General features: G+C 43.6%; 1 protein-coding gene across 3 annotated transcripts in view; it reads left to right on the top strand.

Moving 5' to 3' along the window:
- SERINC5 (serine incorporator 5) overlaps positions 1-13,853 on the top strand; it is a 96,821-nt gene that overhangs the window by 63,817 nt on the left and 19,151 nt on the right. For all 3 annotated transcript variants that reach the window (XM_023750383.1, XM_014451309.2, XM_006081273.3), the window contains 5 exons: positions 97-275; positions 754-836; positions 2,278-2,371; positions 8,517-8,728; positions 11,519-11,614. In XM_023750383.1, coding sequence (XP_023606151.1) covers positions 97-275; positions 754-836; positions 2,278-2,371; positions 8,517-8,728; positions 11,519-11,614 — 664 coding nt within the window. The remainder of the gene's footprint in view (positions 1-96; positions 276-753; positions 837-2,277; positions 2,372-8,516; positions 8,729-11,518; positions 11,615-13,853) is intronic.

Genomic DNA, 13,853 nt, shown 5'->3' on the forward strand with positions numbered 1-13,853 from the left:
TTTCCACATGGGACTTGGACGTGTAGGCGGAAGGAGCACTTCACAACAGCCCCTTTACCCAGTTCTAACAGGTGACTCTTTTCTCTTTTTCCTCAGATTCCTTTTTACGAAGACATTTGTAAAGGCATTAAAGCTGGTGACACCTGTGAGAAGCTGGTGGGGTATTCTGCGGTGTATAGAGTCTGCTTTGGGATGGCCTGTTTCTTCTTTATCTTCTGCATCCTGACCTTAAATATCAACAACAGCAAAAGCTGCAGAGCCTACATTCACAATGGGCAAGTCTCCAGCATTCGCTTCCCTGGTCTTCTATTCAGAACGTAATCTAGGACCACTTGTAATCGGGGGGCCTCTGACTGTTCTCCCTCCCACTTAAATTGCTGACACTGGTTTGGGGAAGGTGGCACCTAACACTTGTCACCGCACAGTGGCCGAAGAGCTAGGATCCCACTTGTAGCGCTGGTACCATAATGAGAAAGGCGGTGAAGACAAGAGTTAAATTCTTGAACCAAGACCTTTCCCCGGGTCACCTCCACCCCTGCAACAAAATGGTGCTTTGCACAATCAGAGGCCACGCCGAGTCTATCTGATGTTGGGAAGAGGCGGTCTCCAGTCACTTAATTACTTCCCCTTGATTTGGAGAGCACAGTGCCAGTGGCAGAACCATGGCTGGATGTGCTTACCTTCTAAGAGGTCTTTTGTCCTTCACTGAATATCATTTAAATACATTTCCTCTTTTTCTTTTTCTTTTTCTAGCTTTTGGTTCTTCAAGCTCCTGCTTCTGGGGGCCATGTGCTCAGGCGCTTTCTTCATTCCAGACCAGGAGACCTTTCTGAAAGGTACAAATGAGTTTCTGTTCATTACGTTTTTACCCATTTTATAAAGCTGTCAAAAGCACTGTCCAGGGTGCCTTTAATATTTTGAATTACTGACTTTCTTGTGGCTTAAAAAAAAAAATCCTGACCTGCCCACACTTTATCCACTCTCCCTACTCCCTATCCCCCTCCGTTCCCCTCCTCCTTGTTCCTTCCCACTCCCTCCCCTCCTGGCAGGAGGACCTTTAGTTACTCAGCAGGATGAAGAATTAAAATGATAATTGTAAGGTTCTGGGCATGAAGGGAAAATGAAGCACTTAAAATTTGTGTGAAGGTCAGTTTAGTAAGTCAGCCTGACACTACCAGCCATGTTTGAAGAGGCCCTGGGACCTTGTTCTTTCTGAGTGTGGCTCGGAAAAGCCAGGGCTCCGAACACAGGCTTCTTAGCGCTTTAAACCTGCTGCAGCTATAATGGGATGAGAGAGCATCCCCCAGCCCATTCCTAAACTTTCCTTACGTGAAGCTGCATAACACTGGATTGTGTTCCTTATTGATGGAACATCCCAAAAGCAATTTAATACGAAGCCTTTCATCATAGCCCTTATTCATATGAGTTAGTGAGGTCTGAATTTCAGTGGTTCAAGCACTGTTCAACCCACATGAATTCACTTTCCTAGTTAAGATGGTGAAAGTATTCACATTGTATCAGTCCATGGAACAGCTACAGACCCTCAAAGAGTCACCTATGAAGATGGTCCAGCTTTTTCAAGATCACACTAATTTTATGTCCTCCTTAAGAAAATTACATCCACGTCTTATCTTTACCTAAAATGCTGTTAGCTGGTTTTCTCTTCCCCACAGACATTAGAATATTATGTGTTAGAATAATATCTTTAGAACGGGCAGGGACCTAGCATCCTCTAGTCCAGCCCAGTCATTATTATAGACAGGCTGTAACCCAGGGATGTGACATGGCTCGTCCAGTGTTAGGACGCCTTTGTGACAGAGCCCGAAGTAGAATCTGAGTCCGTCGTCCCCAAGTCTGAGCCTCATTTCCTTCCTAGACACTGGTGCCTCCCTATCCAATAAAATTAGAACCCTTGATTTTTCTGGCAATGTGTGTTTTTACTTTTAAGCTGTGGGCCGTGTTGACTTTATGAATTACTACGTCTGTTGGAATATCTGGCAGTTGTCGCATGGAGGTTAAGCTTGGATGCACCAGAGCCAGACTGTCTGTGTTCACATCCGGTGACACCCATTACTGGCTAAGGGACCTTGTCACCTTCAGTAGACTCTCAGTTTTTCTCATCTGTAAAGTGGCCTAATAAGACTACGCTTGTGTGGGAATTAAACGTGTTGCGGGTACAGTGAGCATGTAGTAAAAACGGACGGTAGTCATTACTCTCATTTGAGCGAACACTGGGAACAGTCGTGTCACCTCCTTCTGGGTGGCCTTCTTTTGCAGCCTGGCGCTATGTGGGAGCCATCGGAGCCTTCCTCTTTATAGGCATCCAGCTCATCCTGCTCGTGGAGTTCGCACATAAATGGAACAAGAACTGGTATGTGCCTTTATGGAAAGCTTCCAAGTAAACTCACCCATTGACTCAGACGCTGCCCACAGTACAGCGCTGACAAAGGCTCTCTCTGAGTTCACTGGCAAGGATCAGAGCCTGCCTACCACAGGGACAGTTTTTGCCGGCATTCTCCCTTCTCTCTTGCTCTTTGGATTTGTTCATTTACTTCTCCCCCATACAATTTGTCGATTCTTTCTGTCTTTCCTCCTCCTACTTCATTTCTTTTCACCTTTTGGCTCTTTTTCCCTGCCCTCTCTCATTTGGGCCTTAAGTCAACCAACAGTGTGACTTGGCCACACTCAACCGCATTAGTTGGCACCTCCTGGCGCCAGTTCTGTGGTTGTGTTGAAAACTTGTGCAGGCTTCATCTTAGGCTTCCAACCTTACGAGAGAAAAAAATACTTTGGAGCTAGAGGTTCCCTTTCTGCAAAGAATATGTGATGGAATAGTTTTCTCCTTTAAAAAAAGTTTTTGTTTGTTCACCACTGCGTAAGTGTAGAAGGACCCCTTCATTAGGAAGATGTGTTGTGCTACCTTAGAAAGCCATCCTGCATTTGAAAAACACAGACTCTTTCTATGTGCCTTGAAAGTGGAATTCATATCCCAGGATAAGTGGGAAATGCCAGACTATTAATAACTGGTTTTTATTCTTGCTGAGCTACATTGAGGAAATGGCGGCCAGACAAGGGTCCAGCCCCCTGAGTCCTAAGGCCAAGTTGACTCTTTGTGACTCTGGACAAAGCACGTAGACTCTCTGTCTTACTTTACTTACAAAAGATGAATGACAATTACTGCCATTTGCACCCAGTAAGGCTTTTGTTATTTTGTTGATTTTGTAGGCATCAGATTATTTTATACTTTTTGGGGGGGGCGGGTATTAGAAAGTGTTAAATGAATGTGAATTTTATTTTGGACAAAACAAACTATACTGTCTAAATTCTCTCAAAATACTTTTCATTCTGATTATAGTTCTCAGGTTGGTAGTATTCATTGCCATTTTATTTTGCTACTTTTAAAAGATCAAATCATGAGATGCATGAGTGAAAAGATAGTGTTAATTATTTTATTATTTTTATTTTTAAAGCATGGCTACTTTTTAAAATTTTTATTATGATTTTAGAGACAGAAAGAAAAAAACATTAACTTGTTGTTCCACTTGTTTATGCATTCATTGGTTGATTCTTGTATGTTCCCTGACCGGGGATCAAACCCACAACCTTGGCATATTGGGATAACACTCTAACCAACTGAGCTGCCTGGCCAGGGCAGTCATTTTATTATTTGGGAAATATTGGAGTATGTATCCAAATGCTTATGGCCAGTTTCTAAAATGTTGACAGCACATCTAATAGCTATACAAGTAGCAATACAGATATGTTTTGGTATTTTTCAAGTCTTAATCTCTAAGACAAGAAAAATTTCTAGTTCTGAGAAGTGCTCATATGTAAGTTTGTGCATGCTTTCCTGCTTTTTATTAAAAAAATATTTTTTATTGATCTCAGAGAGTAAGGGAGAGGGAGAGATAGAAACATCAATGATGGGAATCACTGATAGGCTGCCTCCTGCATGCCCCCCACTGGAGATTGAGCCCTTGACTGCCCTTGACTGGAATCGAACCCAGGACCCTTCAGTCCACAGGCCGATGCTCTATCCACTGAGCCAAACCAGCTAGGCATGCTGTCCTGCTTTTTGAGTCATCCCTGAAACCTAGTAGTTTATGTTTGAGGTCTCTACTCCATCTTATTTTGAGGCAGCAAAGTTTTCCTAAAGATAAGTCAAATGAGTGACTATAGTTTTATGTGACCCTAATTTTCTTAGTTGTGCACAATAAATTGAAAATGCATTTTAATTGATTACATGTCACTTTTTCCATGATAAGTCTTACTGTACTTTCACTCTGAATTTATTAGAATGTGTCATTGGAAATTTCTCCTAAAATTTTCACAAATATTCTTCAAATAAGGAACTTCCTGGTAAAATATTAACATCTCTGATACTGAGTACCAGCTTTGCCCACTAAATACTATGTTCTCTTGAGAATACTTGTGCTTCTTCACTTTGATCTTAATGTTTTGATTGATGCTGAAGCCATTTTCTGGGACTGGTTATTGATGCCAACTTCTAACAGGCTTTTTGGAAGAGTTTTGTTGCTTTAAAAACTTTCCAGAAACCACTCGATAAGAATGGCTTAAAAGCTTTGCAACAATGGTGTTGCTGTTGTCCCGGCTTTGAGGCCAATATCCCAACAAAACCCCTTTGTCAACATATTTATAGTTGGTTGGATGGTTTGCCTAAAAAATTAGGATTAAGCTAGGAAGCTCACTAATTTTTATTTTGATGTAAATTCATTTACATAAAAATAGAGGTTTTTTTTTAGAGTTTCTGCTTTGTTTTTAAACAGTCTCTTGCTTACAAGGTTAGTCTAGAGAATAGACTACTCATATCACTCTTCATGGAGCAACTAAAGTCCTTTCCCCTTCGCTTTCTTTTCGTAAAGATGTTGAGAAGGAGAAGGCCGCGAAGGCAGTGGGAGAGAGAGGTCATGGCCTGGAAACCAGGAGAGTGCGGATTGTAAAGCCCCTCGCTCTCTGGCTTTTCACTGTAGGCAGGTCTCTTGGCCTCTGTGACCTTAGTTTGCACACTTGTAAAATGATGTGTTTGGACTAGATGTTTAGTGTGTTTTTGTTCTTTTGTTAAAAGATAAACTGAGGCATATTAAAAACGTTTTAGAGTTTATTTGAGCAGAAAATTGATTTGAATTGGCAAACATCCAGGCTAGCAGATAGAAAGGAGCTCCAAGGAGCTGTGCAGAATGAGACCATTATAAGCAGAAGGGAGCAGGAACAAGGAAGTTACACAAGGGAGAGTGGGTGGGTTACTGTAGGGCCACCTCCTCTGGGGATGGCAGGGTCTCTCAGGCAGATTCCCTAATAGTGCTAACCGGGTGCTTCCTGATGGACTGGTTTAAGGTTCTTATTTCTGGGAGAGCCACACTGTAATTAGGTGTCTTGGTTTGGTGTCTTAGCATAAAGCACTTCATTTGGGGCCTTGTTTTTAGTAATTCCTAGCTGAAATTTTGTGGATAGAAGGGTCAATTCTGTATCAAAACTGAAATAAAAAGTAGATGGTATATTCAGGTATTTCTGACAAAGACCCATTTTCTATATTTTCAATTTATGTTGTTTAGTTTACTGACCCAACCCCAACCCCAAGCCTGAGCCCAGCTAACTCCCCACCTGGTACCTGCTTGCTGCTGTGACCGTGCCCTCGGCTCTGCTGCCTGGTCCTGTTCTCATCTCAGTGCTCCTCATTTAGCGTTGATTCACAAGAAATGTGACTGCGTGGCAGCACCAACACTGTAAAGATAAGTCACTGCACTTATTAGAGGTGTTTGTGAAAACAAGATGTCATCAGGGGGACCCACTGGATCTGGAGCCGCATCACTCTGCTAACATTGCTGCATAGTTATTTTTAGCATCAACGGGCCTTGCACCAAGTGCCTGCTGTTTGCCAGCCCCTCCACAGGAGAACAGCAGTGAACACAACCTGTAACCTGTGGAGCTTACGTTCCTCTGGAGGGGAGGAGAGATAATCAACTTGATTAATCAAGCAAATAAGTAATGGGTTCCATGGTGAAAAGTGCTCTGGAGAAAAAGAAAGCGGGTGTGGGAGCGGGGAGAGCGGGGCAGGGGAAGGCTTCCTGATGAGGTGTGAGGGAGATGAAGGAAGCGGGGAGAGCCCGGGCAAGACTGCTGAGCCCTTGCTGTGCTTGTTTAAGGAGCAAAGGAGTGTCCACTGTGGCTGGACTCTAGTGGTGAGGGAGGGAAGGGTGTCAGAGATGAAGTCTCAGTTGGCACTAGGCCAGGTCATGTAGGGCTTCTGGGGCCACTGTAGGCACAGAAGGGGACTGGCCCTGGCCGGGTGGCTCAGTTGGTTGTAGTGTTACCCTGTACACTGAAAGGTTGTGGGTTCCATCCCCAGTCAGGGAGTGTACAGGAGGCAACTGATTGAGGTTTCTCTTCACATCAATGTTTCTCTCTAAAATCAATAAAAACATATCCTCCAATGAGGATAAAAAATAAAGAAAATAGAAGGGCACTGGAGGGACATAATCTAATGTAATCTAAAGATTAGAGGGAGTTGGAGGTGTAAATAAGGCGGCCAGTGGGAGATAATCCAGGGCAGAGCTGAGGTAGCTTGGAGCCAGATGTTAGCAGCAGTCAGATTCTGACATTCTGAGGTTGAAACTAGCAGAATTTGCTGCTGGTGATGGCATGGCGGTAGGGGAGTGGAGAGCAGCAGGGAGAGAAAGACAGAGCCACTGCAGTTCTTTCCTTTAACACCTCCCATCCCCCCTCCGCCCCCTCCCCATCCCCCCCCCCCCACACACACAAGGGGTAGAATGGACTTGCCATTTTCTTTTTCTTTTTTTTAAAATATATTTTATTGATTTTTTACAGAGAGGAAGGGAGAGGGATAGAGAGCTAGAAACATCAATGAGAGAGAAACATCGATCAGCTGCCTCCTACACACTCCCCACTGGGGATGTGCCCACAACCAAGGTACATGCCCTTGACCGGAATCGAACCTGGGACCCTTGAGTCCGCAGGCTGATGCTCTATCCACTGAGCCAAACTGGTCAGGGCTGGACTTGCCATTTTCTGAGGTTGGCAAGATCAAATAAGAGCAGGTTTAGGGGTGGAGGTCTGAACATTGGGAAGTTACTCTGGACCTGTTAAGTTGGACGTGCTGATTAGACTTCCAAGTGAAGACACAGAACAGTTGGATATTATGTTGAGAGGAGAGGTTAGGGTTGAAGATTAAACTGGAAATTAAGCATAAATTAACTGTAAGAAAGTCCTTCCTATATTAAGAATATAATCCAGAGGCTAGTGAAGAAACCCTTGGGCCCCACCCACACACTTGTCAGCAGTGCTGACCTTTTTCTGCATAATTCATCCTCTCCGTGTGTCACTCATTACTATTTGGCTCTTAGATTTTTCTTTTTTCTTCTCTTCTCGAGTCTCATTTTTCTCTTCCTTTCCTTTGCGTGTCTTTTATGTTAGAATAGTTTTGTGGTCACTGGAATGCCTGGCTCCGTTTCAGGAATATAATGGTCATCGTCATTTTGGCCTTTCCCTCCCTATTTTCTTTGTCTCTGGCTGCAGTAAGTTTTTCATCATGAAAACATTTTAGCTGGGTTGCTTGAACACTTTCCAGTTTTGCAAAACCTGTAAGCAAGTTGCTTTCTCTGAAGGTTTGTGAGAATGTGCTTACAAAGGGCAGTGTAATCCGAAGGCAGATGACAGTGATTCAAGCCATTCTTCCTGTTGCTCCGTCCTCCTCATTTAGCGTTTTTAAACACGCCCTTTTCTTTGTTCCGAACAATTTCTCTAGCTTGTTAAACCACCACTAATGTCTCCCATCCCTTTATTAATAGTTGTAAACTAGAAAGCACATTAATCTCCTCTTTTAGATTCTTCACTGTACATCCCCTTAAACTGTTTACTCTTTCTCTGCCTGATTTTATTCTCCCCTTTCGTTTAGTGTCATATTTCCCCTTGATCACACTTGGCATTGCTGTGGGGAAGAACTATTACAGAGTCTGCCTTTCAGAGCGAGATAACAGAGCTGCGGTCTTTCTCTGAGAGAAGTTAATTCGCTCCTCTCCCTGAAGACTAGATGGGCGTCAGCAGGAGCTGCTGGCAGCGCTGGAGTGAGCACCATGGCACCTCCAGTCTCTAGGTTTATAGGGGCGACGGGAAGTGAGCTCCAGCAGAGAGCCACTTTGTAATAATACTGCCCAAACCTGTCCCAGGGTAATTCACATTCAGAAAGCCTGTGGATAGTCATTATAGTTGATGGATACACTTGAGTCAAAAACAGAATTCTTTCAGTATTTAGAACACATTCTCAGCTTGAACCAAGAAGTTTTTGCATATTTACCTGTACCTTCTCGCTTTGATGTGGCATAATCATTGGCAGAATGATAGGTCTCCTGGACAACTCGGTTCTGATGGGCTTGGGGCTGGACAGCATTAGTTAATGGTACTAGTAAATGCAGGTCAGTAGTGGCCGGTACTGACTTGTCTTCTCTCCTGTCCCTCTCACCCACTTCCTGGACAAATAGGACCGCAGGAACCACTCACAACAAGCTGTGGTACGCCGCTCTGTCCCTGGTGACCCTCATCATGTACTCCATCGCCGCTGGAGGCTTGATTTTGATGGCAGTGTTTTATACACAGAAAGATGGTTGCATGGAGAACAAAATTCTCCTGGGAGTAAACGGAGGCCTGTGTGTACTGATTTCATTGGTCGCCATCTCACCCTGTGTCCAAAATCGTAAGCACAATTTTTTCTATTCTTCCTTATTTATAGTATAATGTCTTTTAGCAAACCCAATAATAATAATTTAAAAAAACATCATTCCTTAATGTACCGTGCATGGATCAGCAATAGGAAAGGTGGGACTCCAGTCTCCTCTTCATGCTCCACATGGGCTGAATGTGACCATCAAGCATGGCTTATGTCAAGAAAGATCTAAACATAGTGAATCCAATAAAATAAGGAGATAGATTTTACCATCCTATATAATAAAGAGATGATATGCAAATTGACTGTCACACCCTCGCACAAGATGGCCACCCCCATGTGGTCACAAGATGACCAGCAGGAGAGGGCAGTTGTGGGCGATCAGGCCAGCGGGGGAGGGCAGTTGGGGGCGACCAGGCCGGCAGGGGAGCAGTTAGGTGTCGATCAGGCTGTCAGGGGAGTGGTTAGGGGGCAATCAGGCTGGCAGGCAGAAGCGATTAGAGGCAATCAGGCAGAGGCAGGCAGGCAGGTGAGCTATTGGGAGCCAGCAGTCCCGGATTGTGAGGGGGATGTCCGACTGCCTGTTTAGGCCCACAGGGATTGGGCCTAAACCGGCAGTCGGACATCTCCCTAAGGGGTCCCAGATTGGAGAGGGTGCAGGCTGGGCTGAGGGCCACCCCTCACCCAGTGCATGAATTTCATGCACCGGGCCTCTAGTTATTAAATAGAGTACTACAAGGAGCCTTTAAATGGAAATGTCCTTATTGTATATTGAGCTCTTCACTATATTCTCTTTGTAAAACTTGAATGAGAAGGCTCCAGAAAGAGCTGTTTCTGGGCTCATTTTTCTCTCAAGGCCGGCCACCAGGGACAGTGTGGTTAGGAAGCAGGAAATCCGATCTCCGCTTACCTAGCAGCTGGCCTCATGAGCTGTCTTCATCAGACTCAAGTCCTTTCTCAGCAAAGCCAACAGAAACCTGTGAGCCTGACCTTGCTCATGGTTGTTTCAAAGCCAAAAGGAAGAGACATGGAATTTGAAAGTACTTTAGAAAGTATAGGCATCAATTGTCTTTTTTAAATGACTTCTGATATCTTAAGCCAGTGTGTTGTCTTTGGTTATAGATAGAATTGTCCTTGGTTTCAAGTTTCCTGTAGGTGTCTTACTCTACAGGTGATAAAAAAAATCACATGACATTTAGGTTTCGAGCTAGGAAAAGGAAAATATGGCCAATAAATTTATAGCCCCTTGAAACCTTTCTAAAATGGTGAGTTAAAAGGAGCTGATGTTGAATAATATAAAAGCTTTTCTGTACTAAAAATTTCAAGTCCATTATTGAAATTGAGAGTATTATTCTTTCAAATCACTTTAATTGGTCAGTTAAGAATTTCCTAAAACATTATTAGTATTCAGATTAAAATATCCTTTGGGTAAAATCCCACCTTTTGAAATAGTTATAATATTTTGAATATTTAGTTTAATGCCATTAATTGTTAAGGTAAATCTTATTCCTTTGCCAAAAGAGCATCATTATTAACAGGTATGTCCCTATACCTTTATTGGCCATTGTAATTTAATAAATATAATTCTGGAAACAAATTTAACCAGAGAGAAGAATGGATAAAACTAAATGTTTTCATGCCAGCAGGTGGTTGAAAATTTCACCAAGAAAATATAAGTCACTTTTACCACATCCTGGTTACTCTCAATGATATAAACACTAAGTTTAATTTAAATGCTGTAACATTAAAGCCCTCCTCCCAGGGAATGCTGAGCCCCATAACCTTCCTCTTTGGCCTGGACCAACTCTGGTATTCCTAAAGGTTGTTTTTTTTTAATTAAATATATTTTTTATTGATTTTAGAGAGGAAAGGCAAGGGAGAGAGAGATAGAAACATCAATGATGAGAGAGAATCATTGACCGGCTGCCTCCTGCACGCCCCCTACTAGGGATCCAGCCTGCAGCCAGGCATGTGCCCTGGATCAGAATCAAACCCAGGCCCCTTCAGTTCCCAGGCCGATGCTCTATCCACTGAGCCAACTCAGCTAGGTCCCAAAGGTTTTTATTCACTGATGAATAAGAGCTTTTTTCCACTGTCATGGACTGTAAGTGTCCGCTGTCCTTGTAGAATCAGGAGTCCATGGCCTATGAAATCTATCATTTACCTGTCTAAGCCATGTGAGTTCAGAAATAATGATGGTAAGTGTTCTTCTGAGATCTTGTGATATAAGAACTAATGTTGCCCTAGCTGGGTTGCTTGTGGTTAGAGCATTAATCAGTCTGTGGACTGAAGGGTCCCAGCCTCAATCCCCTGCCTTAGTCGGGGCACGTGTGGGAGGCAACCAATCGAAGTGCCTCACTCACATCAATATTTCTCTCTCTGCATCTCTCCCCCTCCCTTCCACTCTCTCTAAAAAAATATATAAATAAATAAAAAATAAATCAATGGATAGAATAACCTCGGGTGAGGATAACAACAAGAAATTTTTTTTAAAAAAAGAACTTAATGTTATGAACTTCAGGGGTACCAGGTAGTATGTTTAAGTACAGCTGTAGTTATAAAAATAAGGTGTTGGTAGAGAACTTGGCAGAGCTTGGCACCTTGAAAATAGCAGCTAACTCCCTCCCCCCAAAATCTTTTGTTACCTGACAAACACATTATGTACCTCTTCTTTCCTTTAAAGGCAGGGCCCAAGTTTGAGGAATCATTTTCATTTGGAGGGTGGGGAAATCTTTTATATATATATATTTTTAAGAAGGTGCTCTATTATTGTTGAAATTTAAAACACTGTCTTAAACTCTGTCTCTTGTCATTTTCCAGGGCAGCCCCACTCCGGGTTACTGCAGTCGGGGCTCATAAGCTGCTATGTCACGTATCTCACCTTCTCAGCTCTGTCCAGCAAACCTGTAAAAGAGGGTAAGTTGACCTTGTTAGGGAGCATGTGTTTGTGGCACGAATATTTTCATTTGTGGAGGAAGCAATGTGTCTCTGTGAGCTATTGTTTAAATATCAGGGATGCAGTAAATCAAGAGGAGCCTGTGTTCCTTCAAGAGTGGTGTTGAAGGCCGAGTTGCAGATGCCGGAAGTTGAACCCGGGTCTCATACATGCCAGGCACGTGCTCTTCCACTGAGCTATTCCCCCTCACTCGAAATAAATCAAAATAGAGAAATGATTAAGACTTTTTCAATAAACAAAGACCTTAAGGTGGGTTATGAAGATGAAACTTTATTCTTTCTAGTCTTCCTGCTGTGTAGGAGAGACATGTACAAAGGTGGACTGTTGAGTTTGCTTTTAGGCCTAATCTGCATTTCTCTGCATTGTTTTTAAGGGATGTTTTTATTTTTCTTTGTTTATTTTGTTGTTGTTTTTTTTTAGTTGGGTATTACTTTTCTTCAGATAGTCATTTCTCTGACTGAAACAAATAGTGGAAAAAACATGGAAGTGGGAAGCAAGAAACAGGAAGAGATTTGAGCCCAGCTGCACCGTTTGCTGGTTGTGTGACCTTGAATTGCTCATCTTAAATAACACTTATTTATAGAGACAACAGAGCATGCATGAGCTTTAGAGTTGGACTGCCTGATAGCCTGGTGCTGCCACTTAAGTAACTTGTACAAAGTTACTTACCTTTCTCTGCCTAGACACCTTGCCTTTAAAATAAGAATTTTAATATAACAAGACACTTAAATAAGATTACTACTTTATAAGGTGATTTTTAAGAATTCAGTTTCTCAAACATAGTTGGTACTATATAAGGATAAGCTAGTTTCGTAGTTGCAATGATTATTTGAGAACTATCAAAGTATTATATTATATTATACTAGAGGCCCAGTGCATGAAATTCATGCACGGGGGGGGGGGGGCGGAGGGAGGATTCCCTCAGCCCGGATTGCAAGAGGGTACAGGCCAGGCGAGGGACCCCACTGGTGCACAATCGGGGCCAGGGAGAGAGGTTGGCCAGCCAGGGAGGGACTGCGGGAGGGCTCCAGCGTGTGTCTGGCCCGTCCCGCTCAGTCCTGATCGGCCGGACCCCAGCAGCAAGCTCACCTACCAGTTGGAGCATCTGCCCCCTGGTGGTCAGTACACATCATAGCGACTGGTCGACCAGTTGACTGTCTGCCCCCTAGTGGTCAGTGCACATCATAGCGAGCAGTTGAGTGGCCTTAGCATATCATTAGCATATTACGCTTTGATTGGTTGAATGGCCGACCGGACGACTGGACACTTAGCATATTAGGCTTTTATTATATAGGACTAGAGGCCCAGTGCACGAAATTCATGCACAGGGGTGGGGGTCCCTCAGCCCGGCCTGCACCCTCTCTAATCTGGGATGCCTTGGGGGGATGTCCGACTGCCGGATGTGGCCTAAACCGGCAGTCAGACATCCCTCTCACAATCCGGGACCTCTGACTCCTAACCACTTGCCTGCCTGCTTCATCGCCCCTAACTGCTTCTGCTTGCTGGCCTGATCGCCCCCTAACTGCCCCCCTGCCAGCCTGGTCACCCCTAACTGGCCCCCTGCTGGTTTGGTCGCACCCTAACTGTTCCCCTGCCAGCCTGGTCGCCACCTAACTGCCCCCCTGCTGGCCTGGTCACCCCTTAACTGCTCCCCTACCAGCCTGATTGCCCCTAACTGCCTCTGCCTCAGCCCCCGCCACCGTGGCTTTGTCCAGAAGGATGTCTAATTAGAATATTACGCTTTTATTACTATAGATTATATTGTATTGTGTTGTATTATATCACTGCACCTCACCTCACATCACAGTTGGTGGCAGTCGGCCGGGGCTTCCCTCCCTTCCCCTGGCCGGCCCCGCCCCGTGGTCAAAACTCCCAGAAGAACTCCCAGTTGAGGGGACAATTTGCATATTACACTTTTATTATATAGGATTATATTATAAAGTGTAATTGTATAAGCCCCTGAGTCTTGCCAGTAAAAAACAAAATTGAAAGTCTTTTTTAAAATTTTATGTAGAAAGCAAAGGCAAAGATAATTTGAAAGGTTTAGCATATGCACGTACTATGTATGTGTCTTGTTTTTATAGCTATTTATAGTGTGAAGTGATATAATTATAGGCCTTATATAAAGTATAGTCTACCCTGGGTATAATTTTTTTTAAATATGTTTTTATTGAATTCAGAGAGGAAGGAAGAGGGAGA

This window comes from Myotis lucifugus, unplaced genomic scaffold (assembly GCF_000147115.1).
Source record: "Myotis lucifugus unplaced genomic scaffold, Myoluc2.0 scaffold_0, whole genome shotgun sequence".
NCBI lineage: Eukaryota > Metazoa > Chordata > Mammalia > Chiroptera > Vespertilionidae > Myotis > Myotis lucifugus.